Source organism: Manacus candei, unplaced genomic scaffold (genome assembly GCF_025592945.1).
Source record: "Manacus candei isolate 608988 ecotype Guabito, Panama unplaced genomic scaffold, ASM2559294v1 h1tg000005l, whole genome shotgun sequence".
NCBI classification, from domain to species: Eukaryota; Metazoa; Chordata; class Aves; order Passeriformes; family Pipridae; genus Manacus; species Manacus candei.
The window spans coordinates 24,487,979-24,506,929 of NW_026138053.1; the positions used below are offsets into that span (position 1 = coordinate 24,487,979).

The 18,951-nt window shown below is 40.2% G+C and overlaps 1 protein-coding gene across 6 annotated transcripts in view; it reads right to left on the reverse strand.

Annotated features, from left to right (window-relative positions):
• The window catches only part of RALGPS2 (Ral GEF with PH domain and SH3 binding motif 2), a 112,498-nt gene that overhangs the window by 81,195 nt on the left and 12,352 nt on the right, over positions 1 to 18,951 (reverse strand). For 3 of the 6 annotated variants that reach the window (XM_051806375.1, XM_051806336.1, XM_051806355.1), the window contains exons 2-3: positions 8,524 to 8,655; positions 6,872 to 7,000 (exon numbers count right to left, since the gene is read on the reverse strand). In XM_051806375.1, the coding sequence (XP_051662335.1) occupies positions 6,872 to 7,000; positions 8,524 to 8,580 (186 nt within the window). In that variant the 5' untranslated portion in view covers positions 8,581 to 8,655. Of the gene's footprint in view, positions 1 to 6,871; positions 7,001 to 8,523; positions 8,656 to 16,114; positions 16,295 to 18,951 lie in introns of those variants that run through there. The other 3 variants (XM_051806384.1, XM_051806366.1, XM_051806347.1) reach the window with 2 other exon arrangements.

Consider the following 18,951-nt stretch of genomic DNA (forward strand, 5'->3'; position numbering starts at 1 on the left):
AGAAGAAGCCACACCTGAAACAGCAGCCACAAAACTCAGCGTCCTGCCTCCCACCTGCCTGCTTAAGAATATCCAGCTTTCTCAGAAATGTATTCCTCTCAGTGAATATGTGGCTGATGGGATGGATCCCTGTGCTTTTCAACAGAGGAAATCAATAGGAAAATCAGTTGGGGTTGGGAAGGTGGAATGAGAAGAATGGGCACTTCACTAAAATTCAAATCCAGGGTGTATTAAAAGATCCTTTCAAAAGACACAGGCATTTCAATGGTTATTAATATTCCACTGCAAATCCTCCTTACTAAAACAAGATTACAATAACAGTACAATAGAAACGAGCCAGGACACTGATTCACTGTTCACAGAGCAGAGAATGCTTAAAAATAAATGTCTTTCTTCCCAGCCCTCCAGAATCTGTCCTCTCCATCAGCCTGAACTGCCTCAGTTAAATTTGACTGCTTGCTTCAGTAGCGACTCCTAAACCAATTATTACTTCAGGACAGGCTCAACACCAAATATCTGTGAAACAGAATGTTTTATTAGAACTTCACAGTAAAATTTCTGTATCAAAAATAAAGGCACACGTTTTAGAGGGGGATATTAAAAAGGGCACCTCGACATTGAAAAAACAGATGTCAAGGGTCAAGATTAATGGTCATTACTAAAAATATTTGAAATTGTTATTAAGTACATTAAAATATTAAAAAAAGCCTGAGAACTCAAAATGGTCAGTAAGTTTTAACAGAGGAACTTCTTTCTTTTAGTATCATGTTGATATAAGGGTGATTTTTTTTTTTTTTGCTAGTTTGGTTGACGTGTTTCTGCTTTTGCTAAAATCTTCAGTAACACTGTATCACATCAGCACTTGTTCAAGAAACATCCCTTATTGAGGTCCCTTTCTTAAAGAGCTTGAAATTTCCATTAGGAGTTCCAAGTGCTTAATAAATTGCTCATAATTCAAAAGAATTGAGCCACTGAGAGCTGAATATTGAAGGTGATGGATAAAAAGCCATTTGACTTTATGTGTGTGACATTGTAACTCACATTAGAGTTTAAAAATACCTTTGACAAAACAGTTTGAAACATTAACTTGCTCACATTTGTAAGCCTAACAACAGAATTTTTACCCTTTTAAAAAGGTGCTCTCTCACTGCTAAGTAAAAAACAAAGCAAACTGAAAGGCTGGCAGTCTAATTAACAGCACTTGAAACGACAAAACTTCAAAAATAATTTAGGGCTTTTATGTCATGTGCCATTGCTCAGCTTTAACAGCAACAAAAAACTTCTGCCTCCACCAACTCAGGGGTATTTAAGGCCCAGCAAACAAAGCCACTGGTTTGGTTCCTGCAGTGAAAGAGATACAATGCACTAACTTTTCTCACTCCAGCTCCTTAACCCAGCCAATACAAATTCCTGGAGAGCTTCCCTCTCCCAAATGTGGTTTAATGCGTTAATATTCAACCCAAAAATTATAAGTGTTCACACCAACTTGTTACATGAAGCTGGCCAACCATAACTTCTCTTGGTTTTGGATTGTCAGCTGCCTAGATTTAAAAAAATAAAAATTATTACATGTGCAATAAAAAGCTTCAAATTTGTCCTTACTTATCTTTTAAATAAGCATTCTGATTACGCAAAGATAAGGAAACTTGATATTTTCTGTCCTTCCAGAAGTGATATATCTATCAAGTTCATTTATATATTACAGTATTCCTTCACTGTCAAGGCAAAGAGTGAGCCAAATGGAATTTTTGTGTCTGTGTTTGCCCTAGATCCTAGATAACAGCTCTGGAATATGATTAGAAGAGGTATGTTTTTAATATATAACTAATATATTTCCCAATTCTCAACCACTTGAAGAGCTCTACAAGGGAAAAACCATCTTGTAAAACCAGTGAATGATCATTTTCCAATTAACACACCAGAACAGTAGTTGGCAGATATTTCCCCACCCCTGCACAGCCACAGGAGTTTTGCATGTGCAGAAGACCTTTCCTGGGGACAGTCTCCAACAGCCAAGTTTAAACATATTTTATCTCTCCTGGGCATTGAGAAATTGGACTCGTTAACAATTAACTACTTCAAACTACTAAAATTATTACCACACAGCTTCGTATAAAGAGGTTTTACCCCTCTCTTGGGGAGATGTGTCAGGTCAGAAATTTTACATCCAGATGACTAAGAGCTACTTTTCTGTGTCCTGCTTCTTTCAGGAATATGGAGAAGCTCAACAAAATGAAATTTTAAAGTATTTCCTGATTTTTTTTTCCTCTTTTCTATGAGTACACCTGGATTATGCTCCTTCCATAAAACCCTGTAACTAAAGAACTCCTAGTTCCATTTAGGACCACTGTGTTAAGCTCCTCTCCACACTGCTCTATGAAAATTCCCATTGGATCTGGGCTATGATCCCATCTTTCTAGTCCCTAGACCTTCTCACTACTGGTTTTCCTGCCATGTCCCTACCCTAAGGACAGTGCACTTCCCACCCAGCTCCTGGACAGAGACCCTCAGTGTCACACGAAAAACTAAGTTTGTGTTTGGGATGGGAAAAGAAAAAAAAAAAATCCCATGTCTGCATTTTGGTTATTGAAGAATACTGCCATCACCTGATTTTCCTTGAAGCCATGTTGGTTCAAGCAGCACTTCATAAATTGTTCCTTAATCTGAATTTTTAGAAGGAATTACATTTAAGCCTTCCAACTTGGCTTAGCACTGTCTCTCTGAGCTGCCAGGACACTTTTCCTCACTGAAAAAAAATAGCTAAGCCTCTGTTCAAGCACAGCATCAGTAGGAGAATAATTCTGCTGTCCAGAAGGAACACCAGGGGATTCGAGTTCCTGTGCTGAAACTCTCCTTGTTTTCTCACAATGTCCACTCCAAAACTTTTATCATTAATAGCTCCTCCACATGCCATAATTAAGTTGCTTCTTCTTGCTCTCATTGGGAACATGTTTATTCTAATGTTCTTCTGTAAAGTAAAGCTAACAGGATATAAGTAACCTGATATTTAACTGTCATAAGAACATCTCTGAGAAAAACTCCTTGTTTCGACCGAAGGGTTTTTAAATAAACTCCATTTGTGTATTGTTTCCAAAATAAGCAGGATCTTCTTCCAACAACCATTTGACAAAGCTTAACTGGAATCAAAAAGAAAGAAATACACATACATCTCAGCGTGATCTTACTCCACAGCACTTCCAGGGACCAGGGTGAAGAATAAAGAATCCTTCTTAGATAACTCAGTGGAAAGAAAAAAAGCAATGGATTTATACAGCTGCATTTCCCTTAATTCTACCTCAAATATTTACACCAGCGTGGCTAAGCTGAAGTATAAAATGAAAAAGTGAGTCAAAAAGTAATAAACAGTCAGATAATTAAACAGTAGCTGTCTAAGAAATACGAATTTACTGTAAAGCAAAAAATAAATATTTCTTCAACCTGAGGTTCCCCAGCACCTCAATTTGGAGCTCATGTCCCCGAGTATTTTCCTTTTTTCCTTCAGCCTCCCCTTTCCACTGCCACTGCACCACTAACAGATCCCACCCCACAAATTGTGCCCTGTATGCTCAAAACCACAGTTCTCCCTTGGCTGAAAATGGGGAGCATTCACTGTGACCCTGCACACACACAACGGGCCAGACACCGCTGGGCAATCCTGGCACCAACCTGCTTGTGGCTTCCAGCCCACTAAGAAAGAATTGAGCAGTGACCAGCCTAAAAGCAGATATTTACATCAGAGATGGTCTCCATTTCAGCTACAAAGATGTCTGCAGAATCCTTGGCAAAAAACAAACGTGGCCTAGTTCATGTATTCATTGAATTTCCCCAAAATCTATGCAACGTGCAGGTATTCAATATATCCCCTGAAAGGTGGGGGTGGAAGCTGCAAGGTGACAAAGTAAACTATACATTTTAAATCAGCAGCAGCTATGCCTGAAGATCTCACCCATTTCAGCTGTAACTCGGCCCTTTCTAAAGCAGCCTTCAAAACCTCACAAAGAATTTAAACCACCCAGTTGGTAACAACCATATAACTGACTATTCCACCTACATTACAACAAGAATTTCCACTACTGTTCAAACTGGAGCCCTTGAAGGGCTGGCAGAGTTTTGCTACGAAGTTAGTGTGAGATAAAGGACCATTACATGGAAAGGCACACCAGGATAACTAACATTCAGGGTTGTGTAAGATGATTGCCAAAGGGGAGAATATGGAAAGAAAATCACCAAAAATATCTGCACTCAGGTTTCTCTTTGGCTTGGTAAGCAGCTTCTTGAAAATACAGGATTACAAGTGATAGCTTTTGTTGTCCAACTTGCCTCTTACCCACTAACTGACTAACCAGATGGAGTTTTGAAATGAAATAACAATGATGTCTCTAAGTCAGTGGGAACTGAAAAGACATCTGTGTGTCTCATTGGTACTGAAACCACCAGCATGGGTCTTATTTCCAGTATATCTCAAACAATTATCCTTCAGACTGTTGCTCTTCTTCTTCCAGGCTGTTTGTCCCATCTGTACACAATGACCTGATCAAAAAGCAACATTATCATAAAGGTACAGGATGAGACTTCACAATGCTCACATTGACTTGGTCACTTAAACTCTCACCTTTATGCTGCCTATGCACTGGAATTCTTTTCCATTCCAGCCAAGGTTCCCTGGCCATTAATCAGACAGCTGTCTAACTAGCTCTTAGGCAGCAACCTGCTTTTATTGCTGTTTTACTGGCTTTATCACATTATCTTTCCTCTCAAGGAATGAGGTACTTGGCCAGCCCCTAAATCATTTAATCAGTGTACCACTTTAAAATGAATTATATTTTTTTTAAACAGGATTCACTCAGCCTTCCCTAGTGACAGATGTCTGTAGTCTGCACTGCATCCATTTTACAAGAGCTATCACTAAACTAAAAGCTTCCCCATACTTTGAAAAAGCAACTGGTAGCATATCCATGTGCAATCCATGCTGGTGTCCTCAAGAGCTTGGCCATACTTAACATCACTCTGGTAGACCTCACATTTAACACTGAAATCCAGCTTTTACACTTCTCTGTTATGGCAGGACTAAACCCAGGAAGAATGAGGAAATGGCCAATAAAATAAACACAAGTGTAAGGGTCAAAGGTATTTTGCCTCCAAGGTACCTAAATTTTTGGCAAATTTACCTACTTCTACAACCCTCAGCAAGAATGATCAGAAAAAGGCAGCACTCAAAGCAAGCAAGTGCTACTGGAAAAGCAGATAAACCTGCCTGGGGAAACAAACATTAACAAAGAGGTGCAGCTGTGTAATGAAACACTGAAAAAGAAATGAAAATAATTATTTCCTTGCCAAAGGGCTGAACACTGATGGTTTTGCTCAATTGCTCAGAATTCTGTCTGTAAGATGTTTCATATTCATTTACAGTAAATGAAACCTGTTATGAAGAACTAGATACTTTGAAAGGAAAGAGTAAAGATGTTTCTTTTGGGGAACTGAGAAAACAGTAAAATTATACCTGGTAGTATAAACCCAAAACATAAGCACAGCTTCAACATTTTGATATGAAATTCTTAATTAAAAGATTTTTGTGAGTGCAACTCTACCCAGTTTGAGACAAAATATGAAAATAGTAAAAACACTGGATCTGAATACAGATTTTTAACTAGCTGAGATTTACTAAGTAGGTAACATTTAAAACATCCAGTGTGAAAGGTTTCTGCATGTGAGAGATGAAGGATTAGACAGTAGAGCAGAAGGATTATGAAATGTGATACAAGACAAAGCACCTTGGTATATCTGGCTGTCCAAGTGAGTGACAGCAACTCCACAGAGACTTACTGCTCTGTTCTGCTGCTCCACAGCAGCCACTGCTTCATTCAGTGAACTCATTCTGGCCCCAGTGCATAATTCCACTTGAATCCATGCCCCAACACCAAATCCCCTAAGTACTTAGATTTCCTTTATGTAGAGAAATCACAAGATAAACCTGAGAGGATAGCCAGCCCCAAAAACCCTTCCCAGGGAAAGCAGGTGATGCATTGCCCAGCTGTTCCTGACAATGGTGCAAAGAAGAGGCCCAAAGCACATGACTTGAGCCTCAGTCAGGAATAAATCCCATTCACTCTCCAAGAAGAATTTCATGTGTAAGTAAGTACCTACCCCTTCCTAATCCAGCTGGCTTTAAATTTTCAGTGTGCTCATTAGAAGCAATTTAGCCATTAATAATTAATAGAAATAGTTATTAATGATTACAAACCAGAACAAACTTAATGGGAATATCTTGTGACACGTAATACCACGTATTGATAATTTCTCCAGGACAAATCCTCATGGATCTCATCACTTGAATTATAAATACACTAAGAGCAATAGGTTGTTAGCAATCTTTCTAGTAGCATACTTGAATATTTAGAAGGACCATTTGTTGTCCTAATTCCTACAAGTAGGGTACAAATAAAAAAAATCACCCAGTGTTTTGGTTAAACATCTCCTTTTTCTGTACACTCAAAAAAAAATCAAAAAGAAAAGAAAGAAAGCACTCCAGTAAGAATTAACAGAGTTAAAAATTAAAACACCTCCACAAAAAAAAGCCCAGCACAGATCAAGTATAGTCTTGCAACTTAAACCCTGCATGTCAGAATTAAGCTGCATCACATAGATTTAAGAATCTTTGGTCTATGCTACGTGTAAAAGGGTGAAAAATACCTGGACAGCAGAGCCCCAAAAGATTACTTACCATTAAACAGAATACAGACAATGAAGAAAATGTTTTTAAAACCCATGGATGACAGAAGTCAAGCAAAAAGTATCCAGAACTGGAGAAGCAGAGGAAAAGCTGCCAGGAAGATTCAGACATAAAGCAATAAAAATGACTGGAACTGCTCACCGCATATTCCTCTGGTGTGACCTTCAGAACATCAAACACCACGGCATCAAAGCTCTTCTTCAGCTCAGCTGAACCTTTGTCACTCAAGGACTCAGAGCTGCTACTCTTCTGCAGAAACAAACAAAAACACTGAGGATATTTTGGTCCTCTCCTCTTCTTTTTGTCTTGTCTTTTTTTACACTCCCAAAAGCAACACTTCTGTTCAAACAACGCAGGTCACAGAATTGTTCTGTTGGGTAAGTTATCAATTAAAAGTCAGCCCAGGACATGGTTTCTCCTGACACAGACTGCTAAGGTTTTCAAGACTGTGGATGTGGGTCCTTGAAATAAACTCTTGTCCATTTTTAAGAGCTTCTGTTATAAGGACATATAAAGAAAACACTCATTTAATTATCATGTCCACTTTTAATTAGATTCTGGTAGTACAATCTTTCTGAAAAACCTGCCTTTGAAAACACCACTAAAACCTCTAAACCAGGGAGGCATTTTCAGTAACCACTGTACTTACAGACACATTCCAGTTACAAGTCCTCTCTCTTCCTGGTTAGTCAAGATAGGAGAAAAAAAGTACTCCTTGCTGAAAGCAAATTCATGTAATTTTTGCCAAAATATATTTTATTCAATTTTATCAGACATCACACGAACATTCAAGACTATTTTGCTGAGCAAAAAGGTAGCTTTTCCTCCAAGAAAACTTTTCAGGTGCGTGCCAAAAAACGACCAATGATTCATAAAACAAGAGAAGTACAAAAATTTGTATAAACACAAACAGTGGTCTTGGAGACTGATGGCAACTGTCTTGTTTAGATATTGACAATATCTGTGAAGTTATGCTGGAGATTATTTGAACCCTTTTGATAATAGAAAACTCCAGTTTTCCTTTCACCTTGTTTGTGGTGCTTGCCATTTCCACGTGGACCTGCAAGTGTGTAACACACAGGTCTGCTAACAAAATTTGTGTGTAAATATATAAATAAGCCAAACACCTTTGGGAAGGTCCAGTGAAGGAAGCAACTATAGTTAGGACTATTGACTTTGCAGTGTTCTAACTTCAGTCCAAGCCTTCTTTTCTTTAACAAATGCAAAACTATATTAACTTCAAAATAAGAGGCACCAGCAGATGAAGCCAATCTCCACTGCTGGGATCATACACACACTCTAAGCTGTTCATTTCTAGGGGGCAGAAGCTTTGGTGGGCAGGAGGGCCCCATATCTACGCCAGAATATAGTCCAAGAGACAAAGGGAACAACTTTATTCCACTGCTACTGTGCCAGACTGTCCCTCAGTACACACAGACACACAAATACCTGTCAAAACATTTTCACAGGCCTTGCCAGCCCAGCTTATTGCACTAAGAGCATTTATTCTTGTTAAAACCTGAAAAGAAAAGCTTTCACATCTAGATGTGATAGAAGAGAACACAAAAAAAGGCATTTTGGCTATGGCAAGGTCATAAATGCTAGCTCATGTTCTTTTTTGGTATACAAAGATCAGAACTTTACACTATTCACATCTAAACTGAGAGTGTGTGAAACCAACACATAAAATATGACTCTGTTGGACGAAACCTGTTAAAAGGAAAACATTTGAGCGCATTTAAAGTGAAAATGGAGTCCTTGATTCCCCAACAGGTGAGGTTTGCAGCCCTTACCTCTGAGGCAGTGGCTGCAATGTTCACACTGCTGGGCTGCCCGTTCATCAGGTCCATGCTGCCCACACCATCCGGCTCCAGCCCTACATCGACAGCAGCACCATCATCTCCAAGGCAACCGAAGAACCATTCCTACAAAGAGCACAAAGTCATCAGAAACCACCTGTTCATGTGTTTTAACCAAGAGTCAGCACCTAGAATCCTTAACAAAATGAAAGGGCTCCCAGAATGGTTACACCAGTTTGAGGTCCAGACTTCAAATTCTAACACATATTTTAAAATTACCTATTTAAAAACAACATAAACGACTGAAGGTTCCATTGAGATCCATCCCTTACTGGCAGTATCAACTTATCATATTCTTTTCCCTACTACTTCCTACATGCCAGGAATCAATATGTAAATGTATGCAGCAGCTCTAAATTAAGGTTAGGTCTGCAACATCAGTTCACAGCTCTTCCTTTTATTACCAACTTTAAAAAGTTTGTTTCAGATGTTAACTCTATTAGATAACTTTAATAAGGTGCTATCCAATCATTTCCTATCTTATATGCCTCTTTAAGTGAAAAATTACCATATCAAAAGCAATTAAAGAGTGCAAGTGGAATTTATACTTTTCTCCACAAATTACCCAAATTATTGCTTAGTAAAAACACCCAAAACAAACAGAAAAACACACAAAAGAAAACCCCACACACTTTTAGTGCATCCTTTCAAGAATACTATTACTTTTCATTTCTACAGAGAAAATGTTGCAAAGAAATGGAAACCTTTGGCACCCACTGCAAAAACAAAAAGACTACCCAAAACTGAAGTGTTACAGAGAGTAAAAATTGGTCTATTCTTAAATTTAATGAGCTCTTGGTGCCCTCTAGTGTGAAAACTACTATAAATCAGCTTCCTTAGGTCTGTGTCTGCAACAGGTGTGACTGTCTCCAAAGTTGGTCTTATTTATGAAATTCACTTTAGGTTTGTAGTTTAACTCTAGTATTAAATGGTCTGCAAATAAATGGAGAAGTGATGGGGAGCTGGGTAATTCCACATGACAAAATAGTACTGCAGCAGCTCATACTCGAGGCCTCTAAGGAATGAAACAAAATAACCTGAAAACCTGTATCTCCAAGTGACCTAAACCAGGACTGTCAGACAGACAAAGCCTGGAAGGCAAGAAACTGCAATGTTTAAATAATAAAATATCCTCCAAAAAGCAGTAATTGTGAAGTGCCACTGTAGGAATGTAATACAGAAAGGAGGGCAGCGAACGGGAGCCATGTGGCAAATTTCAATCAAACGCTTCAGCTTCCACTGAATTGAGTATTCCACTGAATTTTAGAGTATTAACAGTCCCATCTGAGCTGTACTTCTGCAATTCAGAGCAGCCATCCACATTCTACCCTTTCTTGTTTTGGAAAAACTGATGGGACTGTTTCATTCACAGGACAGAGGATGTTGCATTCCACTTTTACATTATACTCCCAGCCCATTTGCTTTAAGAGTGATTACTCCACTAAAAATGCACTTAACTGCATTTAAACCTTAGCTGGTGTTATACTAACAGAACATGCAAAGGGAAAAATACACCTCATCTATGGCTTGTGACTGTCACTGCTGTGCTGCCCTTCCCCATCTCAATTACCCTTCAGATTATCTTGTGAGGAATATTGCCAAATGCCCAGCTCCCCAGTGCCTCTTCCCTACAGCCTTTTCATTTGCTGAACAGAAAAGCATGGAAATAAAACTAACTGATGTGTCACAACTTTCATTTATGTAGTGACAGCAGAGGACAGAGGTATCACATCTTCAAATCCAGTTTCAGGCTCCCCCACACGTTCAGAACTGCACACTCGTCCCAAAGTAATCTTCCCTGCTAAAAAAATTACCCTTCAGATATTTGTGATATTTTTAACCTTTTTTTGAGGAAAAATGACACTTGGGACAATTCCCCCATAACTGTATGATACAAAGCCAATCTTACACTAAATGTTATACATTTGACCCTTGGCTCACATAGGTTTCAGTTGTTCCCCTTCCCCATATTAATGGGAGGCAACAAGAGGGAGAGAATTGGGGAAGTGTTTCTGCCCAAGGAAAAGCAAAACCTGAAGTCTGGGGTGGGTTTTTTGTGGAGGTATTTGGATGGTACTATTTAGAAAAAATTATGCATATCACAGAAGCCTCTGGAGTCGGCAGAGCAGCCTCAGACAAACAAGAGGAGACTAACTCCTCTCTAAGCAAGTGCTAAAGCCCAGTTTCCTAAATAATCAGCCTCACAATAACCCACAGGCTCTCACAGTAACTTATTTCCTAACAGGTTTCCACCTTAGAGGATCTACCTGGAGGGTACAGCAGTGCTGATCCAGGTTTTCCTTTTATACCTGGTTCCTGTGATGGGAATTGAGAGAACTCTGTCCCTTAGTCAAGGAGGGTTGAAATTGCCCACCATGCAAAGGAGAGACTTCTACAAGGCAAAGAAACACTGGAATTTTTTTAATAAGTAGAAAATCACCTAGGGAAGAAAAAACAAAAGTGCATGCAAAGGAAACTGAGATTACAAAATAAAACATGTGCCCTCAGGCTGTATCCTAACAAAGCTGTCCATGCAATTCTGTGCCCATTGCTGCATTATAAGTGTACCTCTGAATACATTTATACTTTTCCCCCACTTTGTGGATATACAGTAAGCAGCTGAATTAGTACTGAACTGCCATAAACTAACATTCATCAACTTTAAAGTTCCAGGATTTGCAGCATTTGAAGTGTTTTCATGTTTAATGCAGCTTTCAAAAGTACATGACCACTCCCATAACAATGAAAAGTCACAGCAATGGTTTTGGTCAGTGTGTCACTGAAGACAATTATTGAAAAATATCTCACACTGGAATAATTAAATCGTTTGCTTCCTATGCTACTCTTCTGCTCAACACCAAAATAAGAAGGAAACAGCAATATCAGAAGGTGATCAAGAGCAGAGCAGTTCAGAGTAACACAGCTGGGTATGTGCAATGACTGTGACAGTGAGTCACAGAGTTTTCACTGTGTACCTTGTATATCCAGTTACCAAAACTGAATTACACTGAGTAATTTGAACCTTCAGCCTGTTTCTCCTCTCCAATTTAATAAATGCCTCTAGGCCAGAAATGGAATTGAAAGTGTTTTATATGATACACAAAATACTTAAACATGCATTTATGCCAACCTGAAGCCTGGACACGCTATGTGGTATCTGCCTACTTCTTTGTGCCAGTGTCCAGTGAAAAGCAAACTAAAAATACTGATACAAAAGATTCCTCACACCTAAAGAATGAAAATATCTAGACTACTGTTGTGGTTTAACCCCAGCCAGCAACTCAGCCCCACACAGCCACTCACTCACTCCCCCACGGCGGGGTGAGGGAGAGAATCAGCAGAGAAAAAGTGACAAAACCCATGAGTTGAGATGAGACAGTTCAGCAGGGAAAGCAAAAGCTCTGTGCTCAAGGAAAGCAGGGAATTCATTCACCCCTTCCCATGGGCAGGCAGGTGTTCAGCCAGCTCCAGGAAAGCTGGGCTCCATCCTGTGTAACAGTGACTTGGGAAAACAAACACCATCACTCCGAACATCCCCCCTTCCACCCCCTTCCTTGTCATATCTGTGGCCTGGAATGTCCCTGTTGGGGTCAGCTGTCCCAGCTACATCCCCTTGGCCCAATTTGCTGTGCACCCCCAGCCTACTTGCTGGTGGGGTGAGGAGCAGAGAAGGCCTTGACTCTGTGCAAGCAACCAGAACATCCCTGTGGTACCAGCACTGCCCTCAGCACAAATCCAAAACACAGTCCCACACTAAATACTATGGAGAAAATTCACTTTTTCCCAGCCAAAGCCAGTACAACTAAGCAGGGGCTGCTGCCTTCAGTGAGTTGTTCTGCAAATTCACCTAGGGCTGTATTTGATGACCATTCCCTTCCAAGGACTGACCTACAGATCCCCCAAAAGGGCAGCTCTGTGAGGATGAGCAAGGGCAGTGCCACAGGGTGTGGGTGAGCACAGCTGACTTATCTCAGCACAAAGGGCACCAGAGGGTGCCCTTTGTTTTAGACAAACAGCTCTGTCAGTGGAGCCATCAACTGACTGCATCCCAGCCGAGTGAATCAACCAGCGGTGCAAAGGCTTCTCCCTGAGTTCATTAAAAAAGTGACTGTGTCCCAGAGTTATCCAGAGGAGCACGGGGGACTGAATACACGGCTCTGCCCAGAGCACAAAACTAAATAACAAAGGCATTTCAGAGAGCTTGAGCTAGCTTCAACCCACAGATTCTTCCTGGTGGCCGGGGACACCCAGCATCGTGACAGTGAGCACACTCCAGAGCCCAGGAATGGGCATCACACTGGTGTTGTGTTTCAACTGCTTTACTGCAGTTGCTGTATTTTACTAAACTGAATTTGCATTTATATTGCAATTTCAGTATATTTCGTACCACATTGCTAAATCAGAAATCCTCTGTAACACCAACTCTACTCGAACTGTGAATTTAACATCAAACATTACACCCCCTCCATGTGTGGAATGCCTAAAAGAACCTGGCCAGGCAGTACTGGACTCTCACAGGTGTCTTACAGGACACCTACACCTGCCTGCCTTCCATAGCAGCTGTTCTTGACTCAGCTTGGGTCAAACACTGTCCCAAAAATACACTGTACAAACAGCATTTTAAAAGACGACTCTGAAGTTACATTTAAAACTTCCTGTGAGAGCAGTGCAAAAGCTTTGAGGAAACAGCCACAGTGCAGTTTTATGAATAGCTCAAGAGTCATGATGACCAATATCCTCGTTGTTCTTATTCATAATGTCAGTACAAAGTGTCATTTGTTTTGATCACAGATCCCCATTAAGATAACAGAAGCGCCTCCCATGGATCATGATGGACAAATATGCAGAGCCACTACCAAAGGCTTTGGGGACCAAAGAACAATAAGGACCCAAAAAATCAGTTCCAGAGACAATGAACCTGAGCTCCTGATCCTGTGGAAACATCTGAAGACTAAAAGAAAACTTACTGTCTAAAAGGCAAAAGCTGAGACAACTGCTAAAACCCAACAACAACACAAGAAAAACAAAACCAAAAAACCCACAACAAAAAAACTACAAGAAATCAAACGTATTAAAAGACCCACAAACCATACACTCCACACCAAAACAAAATAAAACCAACAAACCAATAAAGGCCCACAACGAAGCAGAAAAAATCACCAAGGAATAGGCCACAGGACAAAGAATGTTCATTCAACTATGAAAGAAGATTCTGCCAAGTAAAATCAAACTGCACCTTCCAAACTGTATCCTTCAGTTTTACACCCAAGCCACCAAAACAGAAACCCAACCAGTTACTGCACTGTAAGAATAAAGGCAGGGATAAAGAATAAAAATGAAAGTCACCTAAAGCCATGCTTTAATTCAATTTTCAGCAAGCATGGTAATATTGAGAGGTAATATAAGATAGCAAAACTGATAAAAATTGAAACTACCACAAAAGAGATGAAATCAAAGCCCAAGCAACTGAGTATAACCTCATTCTCCTGCAGGAAATTTATCACTGAAAATAATAAAATCCCAGACCCAGAATCACACACACTACAAAATCTGCAGACACGTGAATCTTGGCAAAGCATGGGGTAAATTGCCACTAGTGAAGGGGCAATTTAAAGATAAAGGGCACCAGCATAAGACACACATTGGGTAGAGGCATGATAAAAACAGAGCAGTTTAGTATCAGAGAAGGAAGAGATTACTAACAGTTATTAAATATGCAATACCAGCACAAATATTAGAGCAATAAAGCATTTGGCAATACAGGAAAGCAATACAATACAGGACAAATAAAACTATCTGATGGACAGAACAATAAAAAATTAAAGTCAATCATTAAAGGACTCTTGGAGCTGATCCCTGTAAAATTTCTGCTGTGAGCTTCAGCTGGAAATGATGCAACCAATGCTGTAAGCAGGAGGTATCCACAAGAGAGGTTTGCATGAGTTATGGGCCAACACTACCTGCAAAACATTTCCAAGGAGACACTGATGCTGTTACTCTGCAGTTCTTTTAAAAAACTTTTCAATGGAATGCATGCAGAGAAGGGCTTGCAGGTTCTCTGAAGGCACCACTGCAGAAGGGGAAAGCAGGAGAGCTCAGCTTGCTCATGCCAACACACTGAGATCTGCACGGGGACACACCTGCCACAACTAAATACCAGGAGGGCAAACCAGGACTATGAATGAAATGAAAATTTATGCTCCAAATCAGAAGACAGCGACCGGATTCTTAACAGTTTCCAGAAAGCACCAGTAACAGCAAAAACCCCATAGCTGCCTAAGCTGATCCTGGACTCCTTCCTGGTAGGAATTGTGTCCCATGGCACTTGCAGCAGCAGCCCAGCTGCCCCAGTAACACAGACTCCTGCTTTCACTGGTCTGATGGGTCCTGCTGCAAACTCAAAGCACTTCTGTGCTCACACAGATCACTTGTGCCACACACACATTCCTTCCCTAAGCATCTGTTGCACAACAGTCACAGCAGCATCAGCTGGTTAAGCTCCAAGACAGATGAAATTAGAATCCACAGAACAGCAAGAAAGAGAACAAAGATTCTTTTTATTATGTTTGACACCGAAATTTTAAATTGAAAAAAAAAAAAAGAGAGGAGCTTCATTTAAATGTGTTCATTTAAATTTACATTTTCTCCTCTTATCTTAGAAAAGGTTTTACCTGGACAACTAAGTAAAATTGCTATTCTTTAAGAAGCCACTATCCACCCCCAGCACTTTCACTATCATGTATATGCTCGTGTTCTGAACAGCAAGATCTTACTGCTGCTTTTATGCACCTCATTCCCTGACTTGGGGGTAGCAGGGGAAAGAGAGGTAACAGTAAGGTTTTGTCTCATTCATATCTTACTCAGTTTCCAGCTATCAAGGTCTCTTCTCCATGGTGTTCCAGTACCCAATGCTCTCCTTTTTAATCTCAAGAATTGGTACAACTTGTAGCTCCCATTTCCTCAGATGACAGAAAGAAAAAAAAAACCCAAACCAGAGTATCCTTCTCCAGGGCACAAGCTACTCCTTCACCAAACACTACTACAAAAATCAAACCATTAGCTCAATTTGTGATCAACTTGCAGCAACAATCAAGAGGTTCAGCTCAAAATGGAAAGTTTCCCGGACTAGTTCCACACAAACAGGAAGGAGATCCTTACCTTTCCCACTTCCACACTCAGGAGCAGCTATTCCTCCATGGACTGACAGAGCCAAGGCTTCACTGGGAGATATTCTAGCACAAGGCAACAGCTTTTGGTGCACAGCTGCAAGCAGTGGCAGATCCAGGCCCTCACACAACGCAGGCATGAATCAAACAGAGGGATCATTGCAGGCAACAAATGGACTAAGCCAAAAATGTGAACATGTGTACGTGCTATTTCAGTTTAGCCTGAGGTCGTAAGAGGTTGGCTTTCTGCTAACAAAAGGTCTCTCCAGCACAGTTTGAGTGTTAGAAGACAAAACATAAGTGCAGTAAGTAAATAACTGCACAAAAGCTGAAGAAGTTCGTGCTCACAAACTACTTACGAATTCTCAGGTCCCCATCACTTCTTTCTTCAGAGACCAACAACGAGCTTCTGATCCGTTCTGTGGTTCTTTAGAAAGGACAATGCACAGGAGAAAGTTTTATTCCTTCGGGTCTGGCTCTTACTTTACAACTGCTGTCAGAACAGACTGAACCTCTGAAGTTATGATACACGGTTTGTTTTACTTCCCACGTGCCAAAACAGTAAGCATTAGGAAACCAAATTATTTTAGCAGAGAAGATACATCAAAAGTATAACAAGGCTTTACTCTGCTCAGTCTCCTCTCCAGAATTCAAGCCTACCTGAAGTTTGCTCTGTCTGAACAGCATTTCTTCTAATGCCTGAAAGAAGAAATCCAGGTTTGCTCAGTGAGGAACCAGAGGAGGATCCTTCCTCACCCCAAGGACACAAAATAGGAGAAGTCATAACCTTGAGACATTTCTCAAAGATAGGAGCCAGTGATTTCTATTTTCAAGATAAAGAAACAAAAAGGGGGCAAAGAAAATAAATAAGACTTAAACTGGAAGCTGATATTTTTAATTAATTAGGCAGTTCTAAAAGATGATAACCTTTCCCCAACTGGCTTTTCCACGACCCCACCACGTGGTCATGCAGCTCAGTTTTGTTTGCAAACAAGAGGAGCAGTAAATGATTAATGTCCTCTTGATTAACTGAGGCTCAGTTTGCAAAATGTTTTGATTATGGGCCTAGACATGCAGGCACCACATCAGTGGAATTAATAAAGGAAGAACACATCTGTGGACAACATTCTGCACAGGGAAATCATACTTAAGAGCATGTAACAGCAGAGCACTGAATGCTGCTAGTGTGGACTTCAGGATCCAAATACTCTTTTCAGAGGTACTTAGATCCATGTTTTCTCTCTGTTTGTGGAAAAAGGAAAAAAACTGAGCCTGAGGATCCAGACAGTATTCTGTGTAAACCTACACATCACACATGGATGTAAAAAGACTCCAATATCCATTCAACTCATGGAAGTATCTTCTGTAGGCATTAAGTGCCAGAGTCGAAACTGTGAACAGCCAAATCAAACCCAAGATGATCAAACCATCCTAGGACAGGTTTTTAACAAGTGAGGGGTGACAAAGTACCACCTGTTGCTGAGGAACAGCCTCCAAATCCACAGAGCTGAGGACTCAGTGCATACACACATTTGCTTTGCAGAGCAATGCAAAAAAGACTGACATTTGGAGAAGAGAAGGCAAAACTGCTCTCCCATTGAACACCTGACTTTCTCATTCAGGAAGAAAACACTGCTGAGAGAACATTACCCTGTATTTTTGTAAAGCCATTAATAGACAACAAGGATATTTCTTTAACAATACAAACAACATCTTAGTCTGGTTTGAAATTCAGCTTTCAGAGAGATGGGTACAGTCTTCATCAATAACACCTGTGATGGCAACATATTCAAGAATAATCATTCTTTTCTGCACATCACACATCAATATGCACCGTTGCTATAGAAATGGTGCTAACAGAAAAAAATCTATCAGCCCAGGAATTGCCTGTGTTGGTACAACTACTGAAAACTACAGCAGGCATTTGGGGGAGAGCTGGATCTTCTGCCTGTGTCACTGTCCCCTGCATTCATCCACCGAAGTGGGTCAAGCCCAGAGCATCCAACAAGCAAACAATACACAAACCAGTTAATTATCTGCCTGAGCATCCACATCTTCCCCGCATTTTTAACTCCCTTTGGAAGGGCCTCGTAATCAGGTGACTAACAAGAGGGCTGAGAGAGACTTAAATACCCACACTTCAATGTTAAATGCTTTTTTTTCCACTCAAAAAAACCCTGACCACCACAGCATCTGCCTAATAAAACATAAGAAAATGAGCAAACCCAAGCTAATTCAAATACAACTCCAACAAAGTGAATGGCTGCTGGAACCTTGTTTCAGTGTTTAAGGACAATCAGACAAAATCAGAGGATTTCTCAGTGACCTGTTCAAAGTGTCCGAAACTGGAGACCAACCAAGTGAATTGGTTTCAACCTAAATCATTCAGAGTAAACATTTTCATGAGGGAGGACTGTTTATTTTTAAGATGGCGTAAAACTTTTTTCTTGTTATCATAACAGAAATGTCCAGTAGACTACAGGGCAATCCTGTGTCTGCCTTGAGTAATAAAGAGACAGATTTATCTGAAGGCCTGAGGTTCTGGTAAACCCACCTTCCTGCTCTGTGCACTAACAACAACAGTTGAATCACCAGCAGAATCTAAATGTGATTTCAGGTAAATGGACAGTAGAAATGAGAGCCCTGCTGGAGCCATTTCTAAGCCATCTATCTACATTATTGATGAAAGGATCTGCTCTAAAGAAGGAATGACATAATAAATATCTACAGAGTTTGTATAACTGATTTAGAATACAAAGCTTTCCAGAAATACACTGAGATGTAGCACAAGCACTAATCTGAAGAGCACAGCTGGCAAAGAACAAGAACCAACTATGCAAAAACACTAATATACTTCTAATGGTATTAAAGGCAAGCCTCAAATTCTTGTTACAAAACAAGGAGAAAGACAAACTGCAGGGGAAAGATTAATGAAATGCCTTCAATACAGTCTGTCAAGCAGGATTTCTAAGATTATTCCAGCACTGTGAACTCAGCACAGGATGTTCACAAGTGATATCCTACCCAACTACTTGGATATTTGAGCTATTCAGTGGATGACTGGATAATTACCACTCAAACATATCCTTAAGCTTATGAAATGCAGCTGTGTCCATTTCTGCCAAATTAATGAATGCAGACATTAAAAACTGATCCAAGTGCAGGTATGTGCAAGCTGGTCCAAGAGCAGTGACAG